Source organism: Haemaphysalis longicornis, unplaced genomic scaffold (assembly GCF_048455015.1).
Source record: "Haemaphysalis longicornis isolate Haplotype H1 unplaced genomic scaffold, Haemaphysalis longicornis Haplotype H1 scaffold_4, whole genome shotgun sequence".
Lineage (NCBI taxonomy): Eukaryota > Metazoa > Arthropoda > Arachnida > Ixodida > Ixodidae > Haemaphysalis > Haemaphysalis longicornis.
The window spans coordinates 30,096,411-30,110,343 of NW_027526361.1; the positions used below are offsets into that span (position 1 = coordinate 30,096,411).

A 13,933-nucleotide genomic window follows, 5' to 3' on the forward strand; every position below is an offset into this window, starting at 1 on the left:
GGTTCAGATGTTTTTTTCTTAATGCTGAGAACTAGCCATAAGGATGGTAGATGAAATGAGGAAAACAGGAGTAAAGTATCAAGGATGTATATCTGCCGCGAAGAATTATCTGAGAAGACATTGAAAAAAGACGAAGCCTTAGCTACATTTATTTACCGGAAAGTTTAAATCGATAATTTGTTCTGAACTTCTCGCAAGCATTACTTGAAGCAAGAGGTTGAACCTTTATGCGTGTTTGGGACAATTTCTTTATTACTGCTTGCTGACTAAGCTATCGTCATATTACTCGTGTACAAAGTACACAAATTACTATGATCTTGGGTGTGCAGAATAGTTAGAAAGTTAAGGTTGGCAAAGATTAAGAGTTTTTGCCGCCATCAGTAAAAATAGCATTCGTAGTTGTGTTTGAACATAGTCATTTTTTTTAAATTTAAAGCCCCATAACAACAACAAATATAAAAATAGATCAGTACCTCGCATTACAACATCCCTCCAACGCCATGACACAAAGCTAAAACAAGACTATAAGAGCAACAAACAAAATTGCGATGTCCAGAACAAACTTAAATGCAAAACACCAAGAGACGCCATGGACCCGTCCGGAAAGGAGAGTATTGGTAATCGAACTTTGCCCTTTCTTCTCCCGCCATCTTGTTTTTGTTTTCCGCCTTTCTTTCGTTTTTATTCTATCGTCTTTCTGCGTTGGAGTCCACTCCCGCTTTGGTGCCCTGCCCTGCTCGGCTCGGCATCTTCGCAACGCCTTCCTTTCCATTTTTGTATTTTCCCGCGCTTGCCTCGATGCCACTCGAGTTATTATCGTCTTTGTGCCGATGCCTGGTAGAAATCCATAGTCTTCCGGCTCGTTAGGCCGGGCCTCGCAATCTCGATGCTTTCCTGACTCGCCTTCCTGCACCGCTCCTTGCCCGCCGAAGCCAAGACAAGGCAAGCCGATAGCCGCTCTCTTAGGCGAGCCGGGGCAGGCGGCCCTTCGATTGCCGGGATAACGGTGCCGTGCGGGGAAGACGCCCCACAGGCAGTCAAGGGGAGATCGCGCGTAGACGTCATCAGGCAGCCCAGCTGCTGCACATAGTCCAAACCGCGGGCGATGAAGAAGGGCTCTTCAGAAGCCCGAAGCAGGTTAGCCCTTGCAGAAGAATCTGGAGTCGCGCAATCGATGAACCAAATTTAACGAGGCAGTTCGAAGGTGAGGTACTTACTGTACTTGCAGAACGGGTAAAAAGTATATAGCGCAATGATTTTATGTGGAAAGTGGACGCGCGCAAGGGTGGACGTTGCTTTCTAAGCGTATGTTTGCCGACTGACAGTATCTGGCTATAAATCAAAGCATGCATACTTAAGGCAACTAAAGTGCACTTGACACCTCCATATAGATTTTTGAAAGTTTATTTTTGTTCTTTCGCATTATCTCACAGGTCCTTCAAATTTCGGCAGCTTAAAAAAAGCGGTAAACGTTTCCCACCGAGGGGTATTCAAGAAGACTGAATTACGCTACGAAACAGTGGTTATGTAACGCTATCAAGAATAAGTGTATTAAGGCAATATAATTCACCCTGGATAAATTTTTTGAACGATGCACTAAAACGTTTTTTCGCAGGCGGATAATCTCTGGAATGCAAAAGTTCCACCTCCATTGGATCATAACAGCAAAGAATCGATACGCACTGTTGTATCATCCCTATGATGAATGCACTTTTTAGCGAACTGAAAATGAAGCAGCACACCTCGGGGTCTATGCAACTACTGAGAGTGTTGTTTTTGCATATGCTCTTTAAAAATTGTTTCGATGAAACCGTCATTGATATACTGGCTTTATAGATATTCTTATAGCGCGCATACGACGCGCACGTTGGCCAGATATTGTAAAAACAGGTATTTGGTATCCGTGTTCGAATCAATGTTACCCGACGTCGATTTCTTCTGGAGCTGGCCCGCTGATATTGTGGGCATACTAAATTACAAGTTAAGAACAGCAACGAAATTTGCCCATGCGCCTAATCCCCGCAACCAGTTTTTCGTCCGCCCGGTGCAAAAGATTCCGTTACTGCGAGCATATTGGGAGGCACAAAATAAAAGCAGTCACAGAAGAAAACGGGCCAATTGAATGTTCTTACGAATGGGAAATTTTAAACTAGAATTCACCAATAACCAGACGATCTTAAGCATTAAGCACCATTCCTTTTCAATAGTGGCGCGCGTTGACCTCGCGGCTTCTTCGTGATACACAGCATGTCCCGTTACCGTTCTTAACGTGTACCGGACTACAGTAACTTCTGACTCACAAAATAGCTTTCGTGTCTGCCATATAGGTCTATCTAATTTCTAACCAATTACTACAGGTCAGTCAGAAAGTCTTTCGTGATCAAAAAAATAGTACCCGCACTAGTTTTTTTACACGTGAATACCTGTGTTCGGCGCACCTTTTTTTTTTTTTATATTCACTCGCCATTAAAACGGTGAGCCCCAGGGGTCCTACAGAGAGGCCGGCCCGAATAATGCGCGTCACGACCGCTCTCCTGGCTTCGACTAATGAAGGGCTCCGGTGGTAATTTGCGCGGTGCACTTCCCAATCAGATCAGTGACATGACCCTCGCTTTCCCGCAAAGCGGCTACGAGCCTCCTGACTCGTAATCGGGGACACGGTTTGCCCCGATTCACAAATCGTATCATGCGCGCGTACACGGTCGGAGTGCGAGAGAGAATGAGGTGAACCACGCAGCCTCACCGGGTGAGGGAGTGGAAAGAGAAAGAAAAAAAACGCAGTCAAGGAGATGCGCGGGCAACAGAAAAGATATAACTAAAAACTTGATACACTAGCGGCAGCACCCGGCGATAGTGATGTTCCGTACTGGGAAAAAAAAATCCCATTTCTAGGTTCAAAAATTCCCTATTTTGTAGCATTTTCCCCTGCAAGTTTCTTTAGAATTCCCTGCAAATTTCCTTGCATTTTGGTTTTGTAGCTCATAGATCTTTACGGGATTCCTATTCGGTTTTGGGGTGTTAGCCAGCGCTACCTGTGTCTACTTTACGTAGCCTTCCTCACGCAGATGCCGTTCAGGAAATCAAAGTTTCAGCGTGAAATAAATACCACTACATCTGGCACTCAGCAGCGTTTGACTATGCATTTAACGTTTTGTACCAAGCAGCATGCTTGCTTTGCATGCTATATCTCTAAGTTAAAACTGCCCGTATTAAAAAGAACGATACATTGTTGTGTAATCGAGGTAATTTTGGCTCAGCGCCGCTACTGCGGACACCATCTCTTGTTGACAGCACGCGTACTAATCCGCACCCGAAATGCTTTTTGGTATATTGCGCAGGATATATGCGAACAGACTTCAGCCCTTCAGCCGCCGCCGCTTCACGCTTTACTAGCTTGTTCTCATGGAGTATTCTTTCCTCGATGCTCCCTCCTGTTTTGTGAACTGTATTGGAAACGATCTGGGATGCTTGTGGCTTGCGGGACCACGACTCTGGATATTCGAACATAAATCCGACGAAGCGTAATGGAACTTTTTAAAAGAACACAGAGTAATAAAGGATGTGAGGTCGAGTTTACTGACATCTTTTTTTTTACTCCGTTTGTGCTACTCGGCTACTACTGCCTGCCTCGTCCCCCTCTTCCCTTATTATGGTTGCATGGCCTTCCCTTTGAAATAAAAAATTACAACAACAACAACAACTCCAAGAGTTCTAAAATTCCCTGAATGTATTAATGATTCCCTTTCTCCCTTTTGGCCAAAATTACAGCTGAAAATTCCCCGGAAAAGGGAAAATTCCTCGCACGGAACATCGCTGCCCGGCGATGCTCGGGTGGGTTAATAATTAAGCGGGTAGAACATAGAGTGACGAATTTTCAACAAACCGTAATTAGGCTTCAAATCCAGATTCGCCCCAATAGGACACCCTGCAAACCAGTTTTTAGGCATTCGTATTGGTTACCTATAAAAATAAATCCGAGGAAAATTAACGCGCGCTTTTTTTAGTTATCAAGCAGCCTTTTTTCTTTGCCGCCGTTAGACCTGCGATTGCAATTGACCGCAAATATTTGAGCGGCAAGTTCTCTTTGGTTACAACTAACACTGCGAGATTCAGTAAAGATTCGGTTACTAATCTCTCTTTCTTTATCGCTTTCTCTAACTTCCGTGAACAGAGTGTTATCACGCTTGAGCGTCGTCGTCGTCGTCGTCGTCACCATCATCATAATCATAATCATCCCCAGCCTATCTACGCCAACTGCAGGGCAAAGGCCTCTCCCATTAATCTCCAATTACCCCGGTCCGGTGCTAACTGCGACCGATTTATCCCCGCACACTTCTTGATCTGATCTGCCCATCTAACTTTCTTCCGCCCCCTGCCACGCTTTCCTTCTCTAGGGATCCACTCCGTTAACCTTAATGACGCTTTAGCGTAGTACATGCCCCAAATTTGAAGACCCCTGTCACGGGTGTGTGAGCACAGGGCTATGTGGCAGACTCTGTTTCCGTCGTCTTCGGAGAAAGGAAGTGAGAAGAAGTAAGAGGATGCCTCTAGCGATATTTCAGCTGAACGGCGGGCTAGAAGGACTGAGACAACTTAAGCACCGTCAAGAACCACTTGAGTCTACCGATCCCGAAGTCTACGCTAAAGACCTAGCCTGGGCCGAACAGGCTTCCCAATACATGACAAGAACATCAGCGGATTCTAGTGAATGAGACGTGAAATAAAAGTGTCAATTACAAAGTGCGTAATTCTTCTGCTTTAAATACAGCCAATAAATTAGATATATAATTGCACAAATATTAATAAAAACCATGAGATTAACCGTGAGGGAATAGCTAGATAAACAATGACTGCAGAAATGGGAAAACTTGGCTCATGTAAACTACGGGCACACATCCCGGAATGAACCTCAAAATCGTTAGTAATATGCGCGAAAAAATGTAATATATTTACGTATTTATTTAAACCGCGGGAACTTTCCCGATGCCGAAGTATTTAATAAACCAACGGTAAATCCCGGTCATTGAAAAGCAAAAGGAAACAAATCGACATTGGACCAATAAACATAGTGATAGAGACGCACAAGTGCGCGCACAGAGCTGTCACGTTAATCTCGAATGTTAAACATAAGTAAGAAAAAAAAAATAAACCAGACCGCAATGCCATCTCATTTGCACATTGCTACACAATTAGCGAAAGGAAACTAATTAAACTCTGTTTTCATTCAACTAAAAGTACGACAAGCGGTAGCAGGCAAGAAAAAAAAAAAAAAAAAAGGCAGAGCGTGTGTACAGCGCAGGCAACACGGAAAAGCCCTGAGCATGCAATTAATTTCGGGCTTAGCCGTCATGAAAGGTGCGGAGGGAAGCTGCCGCCGCCTACCTGTGTTGTTAATTCCCATGGGCCGGATCCTGCAGTCATAACGACCTTGGCCAATGATGCTGTCCAATATCCGCTTTTCTATTGCGCGGAAATTTGCCTTGCCCCTGTAATAGGACGGGAGAGAGGGAATGGAAGAGGGGGAAGGAGAAAGATTGTTAGGATACAAAAAGAAGTGTCTCAGGCCTGCAAGCCAATAAACTAGCCAGCTTGGCTGTAGTGACAAACAAATTGTTGGCGCTAAAAGAACCTTCAGAACATCTGAAGTCGCCTAACCGTGCACGCGAAGAGACGATGACATGTTATCAGACATTTAAGAAAAGACACAATAAAATTTAGATCTGGAAATGCGAAACAGGTAAGCCAGCAAAGAGTCCGAATCCGGCAAAACTGAAATTTATAGCAGTACTCTATTAAAATGCTTATCAATGTTGGTACTTGAAAAGAGTAGGAGAAACAGCTCAGGTGTATGATATGACGGCCGTGTTCCTTTTTTTTCCCGAATACGGGTGATTTGGAGGGCGACTGTAAAATGTAAGTTATTTTAGCACAAGTTTGTGTCACTCAAAAATGTTAGCAGTGAAGCTAAGTTCAACTGGGTTTGGTTAGATCAAACCACGATAATAATGATTACCCTAACAATACTTTTATTTGTATTATAGTGTCGTAAACTGCGCTTCCTTTTCATCCGCGTGTTCTTTTTATGTTTTGGTGCATAATTTGACTGGACCTGTTCGGTTGAGTGAATTTTCTTTCGGCTACTGCGACGTTATTAGCTCCCCGTTTTCAGTTGTTAGGTGTGGCGCGTTCCAATACAATTCTAAATTACATCGGTTTGTTTGCTTTTGTCCGCATTAACACTCGTGTGCGGAGGGAATAGGGGACATCTAATGCCTACCGGAGCAAAGAACAAGTAACGCCACGTTCGTGAAAATTGCTCCTAGAATATGAAATGTGAGCCCTTCGACACATTCGCTTAGAGACGTAAGCGGCCAGCCAAATTTTGAACAATTTCGCTGGGGACTGCACGCAAATACTACGCAGGTCAACCCTGAACTTCTGCATATTTAATGCGTAAGTGTTTCTTATCGTTAATGTTATAAGTACATTTTATCGCGCTAAAAGCAGAAAGAAATAATTCAGTTACGAAATAAAAGTCTTCTCGCTGTTTTCTGTTACACACTTTTGTTGAGCATTGCATTATCTTTTTTCCGCTCGAGGCTTTACCGACCGAGCGGACGGCCCTTCCGATGCGGAATTCGTCCCAATGTCAGGCAGGGACAGGCTGTTGTCGTACAGTGATATCATCGTTCATTACCGTTTAGGCCGGACCCGCTTCCCACCCTCGCACCCATCCCTCAGTAAACGGCATTCGGTGGTCTGGCGACTGCTGCAGACCCACTCGTACCCAAATCCCCTAGTGTATAGCTATTGCTACCAAGGGCGCTACTCCCCCCAGTGTCGTACATGTCAGGAACGAGCGGACCTGGCGCACATGTTATGGCAGTGTCCGCAGGCGATAACAAATGGCCGCACCATCACTAACAGTGGAGACTATGCTGCTCAGCTCCAGCCCGGAAGATCAAGTCTGGGCTGTCCAGCTGGCTGAGGACGCTGCCAGAGCCCAAGGGCTCTCGGCTGACGACTAAGCTTACACAGCTGGCAAATTGAATAAAGTTTACTCTCTCTCTCTCTGAAAACAACCAGAGTTGGAGCGTGCTTAATTAGCTCCGTTTATTGAAGGCCACCTCGCCACTGTCAATGATGGTTTCTTTTTTACTCTGGCAAGGTGCAGCTCACAAAAAAAAAAAAAAAAAAGTGACTGCACGCCTGTTTAGATCTCACATCATTTCAAAAGGCACGAAGTATTGTCACATGGGTTTAACAAAACTATTCATCCATATTGTCTCAGCAAAATTCAAATGTCCTTCAAAAAAAATTCACCCCCGCCATTCCACACAGTGAAGGTAGTTGTTTAGCGATGGTGGGTGACTGGGGGGAGGATGGGGTGTGCAAACGCGGGGAACATCGGCTGAGTGTGTCGGATTACATGTCTGCGGTCAGGTCCGTGTCGAATCACAGTCTCACGCAAGCGCTGCAGCTCGGGCCTAAATTACTATCGAGAAAGTCTCTTTGAAACGTGGGGTACGTTACCTTAAACTCTTTTAGGTTGGAAATTCGGAGCCAGAGGCACTTCACGGCATTTTTTGACTCATGATACGCATAGTCGGTTCCCGCTCGCCGCTTACGTGCCGTCTCGCGAGTACTCTCGTCGGACGCGGCATTAGTATCAGTACGCCGTCGACGATTACACTCGCTTCACTGTTCTCGGGTTCGTCCTCATCACATTTGTGTTTACGAGCATGCTTCAGTGTGCAACACAGAATGTTTATAAGCCAGCTTACACAGAACAAGCTTACACTGATTGCCTTAAAGTCGGCTTCACTTTTATACACAAAATAATTGCTGGGAAGACATTTTTTCAGTGGCCATATTAGCCATCTTATATCGAAATACGGATGCCCTAAGACCCTATCGAAGCTTGGACTTTGTAAGCTGACCAAGCGCACACCGATCTCCCTAAAGTCGGCTTCACTTTTAAACACAAAGGGATCGCTAGAAAAAACATTTTTGTATGGTTAATGTAGGCAGCCTTAGACCAAAAATATGAAGACCCCAGGGCCTTATCAGGGCAATCTTTGCCTTTGTAAGCTGGCTTCCGAACCTAGCGTTTTTCCAAGCGGACGCCATAAAAATCCTAGCCATGCACAGCTTCGCTTTAAAATTGCGCGCTCATCACACGACGTGCTGCGAAATGATGGGCAGTTATGGTGGAAATATAACAGTGCGTGCAAAGTGGCCGCTTGCTTTTTTGAGTTGGGAATTTAAGGATATAGAAAACTAACCCGCCCATGCATCAATGTTGAAAGGTGATTAAATATCCTATTGGAAGTTTACCTTGAATGACCTCGTCGTCAACAGGAATGGTACTAATGCCCAAAGAAATCGAGAGGCTAATCAACGCACGCCAGCCATGTTCAAGAGATGATAAATGATTAGCAAAGTAATGATCGTTTTATTAGTGATTGAAGCCATGATTAGTAGTGTACATTAAGGTGGCAAATAAGGTGGACTAAGTGATGGCGCTTTGTAGTCGTTATACAAAAGTGATGACGCTGTGTGGACGTCATTTTGGGTCTTTTTGTTATTTTACTGAGGATTGTTGGTGCCTCATTTTAACATAATTGATCCCATGGTACTAGCCGACGCACAAATAAAGGACTATGTGTAATTATTAATACTTAATTGTGATTTGCATAATAGATTATCCCGGTGAAAAAGCCAACAAACATACTCCAAATGGCCACCATGAAAAAGCGAGTTTAGATGTGCTTTTCTCTTTGCTTCCCAGAGTGATTAGATGGGTGGTTATTCATTTTCCCCCCCGCCGTCAAGCGAAATAAAAAAAAATCGATGTTTCAATCTCTTTAGCGCGCATTGCCCGCCACAGCAGATCAAATGCGGCTCCCAGCTTGTACGCCGACGTAGCGACCTTTCGCTACATGTTCTCATCAGTCATCCGCCCGGAGCAGTTCCACTTCCGGTCGAGAGACGCGGGCGCTGGCGTCTCGCACGCGATGGCCCGTTCTTATTCTATAACGGCCCTTGTTCGACGCGCTTTTCTATTCCCTTCATGGCTCCCCGCCTCTGATTTTCCAATTCGTCACGCCGAAAACTGCAGCTCCGAACTGACAGCCACGGCCACTGTTTCTGAGCGAGCTTTTGCAATCTCGGAGGAGGGCCGACGGCCGGAGCACAAGGCGGGAAAAGATGACGAGGGGAAGGTGATGCTGTGTCGAGACAGAAAGGAAGGAAGGGGAGGGGGAATTGGAGCGAAGTCCGGGCCAGGACGGCGCGTCGTCCACTATTTGCCGCCAGAACGCGTGCTGCCGCCCATGCTTGCAGGGGAACTGCGCGAGAAGGCGCCGGAAGTCATCACCATTCGACCGTCTCTGGTTCCGGTGGAGCGTCGATCGCGGCCAGTGCTGCCGCGTCTGCCATATCGAGCGTCCAGACGCACTCCATCATGCGCGCGGCGGAAGACGCGTGGCGAGCGCGGGCAAGGCGGCGCGCGGCCAATGAAACCGCCCTTTTGTCGCCAGCCTAATGTCTTGGAAGAACTCATTATCGTGATGCGGTAAGGAGGCCGCGTCGTTAGGGACGCTGCTCATTGCGCATGCAGCCGGCTCGAGACGCCACCGTCCTTTGCGCCGACCGCACGATGCGCGCGACCGTGTCACGGCCTGCTCCTCCTCCTCCTTATACGCCTCGTGTTTCTCTCCCCCAGACGGTATTTACGTGCAGTATTGCGTGAACTGCCTCATACGTCTTGCAAGGACGCTGTTTAATGTTTTGTTTTGTACCTACTGCGTCATCGACCCGACTGAAACTGTATCCAGCAAAGTTGAAGGAGCGGAAACTGAAGTAAATGATCTTAGAGAATAGGTGCATGATATGGAACACGCTTTTATATTGATATCGAAAGTCAAATTATCCATCCGACTTCGGTGCGTCTCTTATAACTTATATGTGGGTAAAGGTCAAGGGTGGAAACCCGAAGCGTAATTCAAATTTAACGATATTTGCGCCTCTGTTTATCTATCTTGTGTGGGATCGGCTTGTGACTAACCAATAATCTCGACATTTCGTGATTCGGGGCTTTATCGAAATGCTTCATTATTGCGAATGTTTATCGTAGCAGAAATAATACGTGGATTATTGCCCGTTGAATACTTTCCAGTGCATCACTAAATTAAGCGGGTTCCTGCCGCCTACTCGGTTGTTGCTTACCCCCCTTTCGCGGGTCGTGGCAATACTTGAGCTTCGAATTTCCCGCGTTGCTTGTTCAGAGCAGTGGCGTCTTCTGTTCAGGCGTAGCGCAATTAGCGGAGTCTGCCAAAACAACTCCTCCTTTACGGCGCTAGCAGTAGGTTTTGGGACTGTTGCATTCGTAGACAAATGATTTTTGCACTCATGAAGTCGATTTTTAGCGCCCTTCGAAGGGTGCAGCTCTCATAGATACATGCATAAAGCAAGCATCACGTACTCACAACGAAAGATTGACCAATGGTTAATAAAACCACTCAGCAACGATCACTTCAAAAAAGCGCTTACAATCAATAAACTATAAAATTAGCTCAAAATGTACCAACGCATCAATAATTTTAATAAATAACTTCAGCTTACAGTAAAATGACTAGATCTCTGTGTGGTAATCCCCTCAACGGCACGAGCAGTTTGACGTACCGTTTTAGTTAGCTGAGCTGAGCGCGCCACTCTCAACAACAGGCTGCTTCGTCTGTAAAGCGTGCTTTCCCGCAATATGACTCTTTATGAGGCAGAGCAGTCGCCACGGAGTTTAAGACCCCAGCAAATACGAACCCTCCTGACAAGGCGCCAGCTGAACTCGCGGCTTTTGTCATGCCGTTGCCTTAGATGCCTTGTTTTATGGGGAGGGGGGAGAGGAGGTCGTTGGGTTGTCGCATTGTTTGCACCGGCAATAGCGCTAGCTCTGAGGTAGCTTTAATACCAAACTACCTTCATGGATTTCGGGTTGTAAGAAGACCTAGCAGCAGCGTCACTGTTGATATTGCTATTGGGCCATACATTCTGCTTACAGTGCAGCGGAAGAGAGGAGGATAGCGACGCAGATACGCGCCGGTCGAACGTTACGCTTTGGTGCCGAACGCCGTCAAATTATACGCGCAGCTTGGCGTACAATAGTTTGACGTTGCTTGACTGGTCATTAAGCGTGACTCTAGGGCCGCCAACCGTCAAAGGCTAAGCATAGGCTTGTCATGAACGATTCGCCTAGGATTTTAGGCGTAATAAGAAAGAGAAGAAGGAAATGACCCAAAGGGAAAAGTATGATGATGAAACCTCCAAGCACGCACCTTAAACCCACACAAGCATGGATGTCATCTGCAACTCGTATCAAGCTCGCTGACAGTAGCCCATGCCCACAGGGTTGTACTAGATAATGATTAAATAATGATCAATCAATCAATCAATCAATCAATCAATCAATCAATCAATCAATCAATCAATCAATCAATCAATCAATCAATCAATCAATCAATCAATCAATCAATCACTGTTACCCTGCGTTATCATTGACAGGTGCAGCGAATAGTGGTGTACTCCACTAGGCGGCGCAGTTCTTGTAAGGAGAGGGCTGGGTCAGTTTTGGCGGCCTCCCATGATGTGAGTGAGGTGAGGCGGGTGATGATCGGGGAGTGGGTAGGCGCTTGCGTTTGGTGGGGATATGATGTATAGGATGTGTTAAAGTAAGACAGATGTACTGGCGCAATACAGACAAACATCACGGCAAATTCGGGTGTGTATTATGCTAGCCAGTATAAGAGGAAGGAGAGGTACAGCTTGCAGGCTACGGTATAAGGTGGGTGGTCGACGCGAGAGTGAAGCATGTGGGAAGGGAATTATTGTCTGGTGTATCCGTGGCTGGCGAGGATGTCCGAACAGATGAGAAGGCCATTTCGGCTGGACATGAGAGGGGAATTCCTGGGCATGTGGTAGTCTGCATTCAGCTCCCAGCCACTCAGGCCTGCTTACGTGCCCCAATATCGCCGGGGTGATCGGTGTGGACGGATGCCCATTTGATGATACTATCTGGCGGAGCGAGGTCTTGCCTTCAGGATCAATTGATTGAGTGTAGCGTTTAATGCGCCGACGCTACACAGGCGATGAGGCGCGCCGTAGTGGAGGGCTCGGGATTAATTTTGACCACCTGGGGCTCTTTAACGTGCGGCGAAGTCTCGAACACAGGGGCGTTTGCCTTCACGAGGACCTGGATGGAGAGTGGAGTTTTGGCATCGGAGCTGTAGTTACGTATGACAGTTTTGGGGTCACTAAGTATATTGGGGGGGGGGGGGGGGGGTTTAGGAGAGGTCACACCACTAGAAATGTTTGCGCGTACTTTGAATCGTTTGTTCCTACTATGAAGCCTAGGAAAGTGTTACGTACCCATAGAGCACGTACTCACGGTGGTAGATTGAACAATGCTTTATAAATAAGTAGGAATGTATGCTGCTTCGGCTCGATATTCCGTAGACAAGACACGAAGCTTCGCAAGGAAAGCTAAAGCTAAATAAAGAAAAAAAGCTGCGAAGTCGTGGAGACCACTCCGCACATCTTTTTTTCTCCTTCCTGTTTCCTGTTGACACGATAATTAGACACATAAGCAAGCAAACTGCCGTTGTTGTAGTTCTACATGACATACAATAGATAGCCATAGAAGGAAAGGGCAACAAGCCTGAAATTTCCCACGCTCTGTTTTAACACCGTAAATACACCGTGCCAAAAGCTGAAGCGGCGCCTTGGCAAGAACTAGCAAGGCGCAAACGGTCAGTGGTTTATAAAACAGTGTGCCACAAGCTAAAAACTTCGATGCCACTCACTTTTAAAGAATTACCTTCGCCCTGTACTCTCCGAGATACCAGTCACTGGTACAATAAATCCAGTATTAGTGTTATGTACGAAACATATACCTGGCGGGGTCATCGCAAATCTGTATGATGATCGACGTACAACGGTAGCCATTAAAGCTCATTCCTTGGCGTAAGCCGGTTTTAAATCAAAACAGGGTGGGTTCAATACTGTTTTATCAGGTAGCACTTCTACGAAATACCTTACCACTTACGTCGTGCACGTAAGATTGTCTTCACGATGGAGAAGCTCTATCGTTACATTAGAAGTGCGCGTTCTTGAATGGATATGAACGAAGTTTGAGGAACAGATACGATTCCCACGCAGTTTCTCAGGAGCAATTGGTTGATTGCTTTTTTGGGAGCAAAGATGTAATTGCTTCGACGCGAAGCGCCACTACAAGCACCAAGAGAATCAGGAAGTCGCTGTGCCAGTAATAACCGCCCTCCTAAAGCGCTGTTCCTCAATTTCACAAAAGCCATAAGGACGCTTTTACGAAGTTATCGGATTAATCATGACTAGTGAAGAATGATCAATTATCAAGAATTACCACAAGTTCGTATATTGACGAGTCTCATCGTAGAGAGACCACTAACCCACTAAGCGAACAAACACTATACACAACTACCAAAAAGAAGTAGACAAAGGTTCCAGCGAATGCAGCCGGCAAAACCTGATGGCAGGACAGGAAGAGGAGGGGGGAGGGGAGGAGAGTCGTTCGGCCTTTTCCTCGGCGGTACCCTAATACGATACGTCACTCCCCGCAGAGCGTGCACGAAAGCATGCGCATCGGAATGCTACTCTACTCGACAAGAGAGAGAGAGAAGAGAAGAGATACGTGCTCTTTATCTTGGTAGCGGGAACTTTGCTGTTTCCTCAGGAGCATCGCGGCCGCGACCGGAACGCCCCCCTGGCCACGAGTCGGTGGCGTAGGCAGCGTTTCGGCCCTGCGCCGAAGAGACAGGACCACTATGAGAGGCGCTTTTATAATGATTACGCGCGGTGTGTTGAAACAGTACGACAACAGGCTTACCACTGATCTCTAACA

At 46.3% G+C, this 13,933-nt stretch overlaps 1 protein-coding gene across 9 annotated transcripts in view; it reads right to left on the minus strand.

The window, feature by feature from the left end:
• Window positions 1–13,933, minus strand: part of Gluclalpha (glycine receptor alpha 1) — a 364,471-nt gene that overhangs the window by 59,410 nt on the left and 291,128 nt on the right. For 5 of the 9 annotated variants that reach the window (XM_077706298.1, XM_077706296.1, XM_077706297.1 and 2 more), the window contains 2 exons: window positions 13,728–13,832; window positions 5,383–5,486 (listed from right to left, as the gene is read on the minus strand). In XM_077706298.1, coding sequence (XP_077562424.1) covers window positions 5,383–5,486; window positions 13,728–13,832 — 209 coding nt within the window. Of the gene's footprint in view, window positions 1–5,382; window positions 5,487–13,727; window positions 13,833–13,933 lie in introns of those variants that run through there. The other 4 variants (XM_077706301.1, XM_077706300.1, XM_077706299.1 and 1 more) reach the window with 1 other exon arrangement.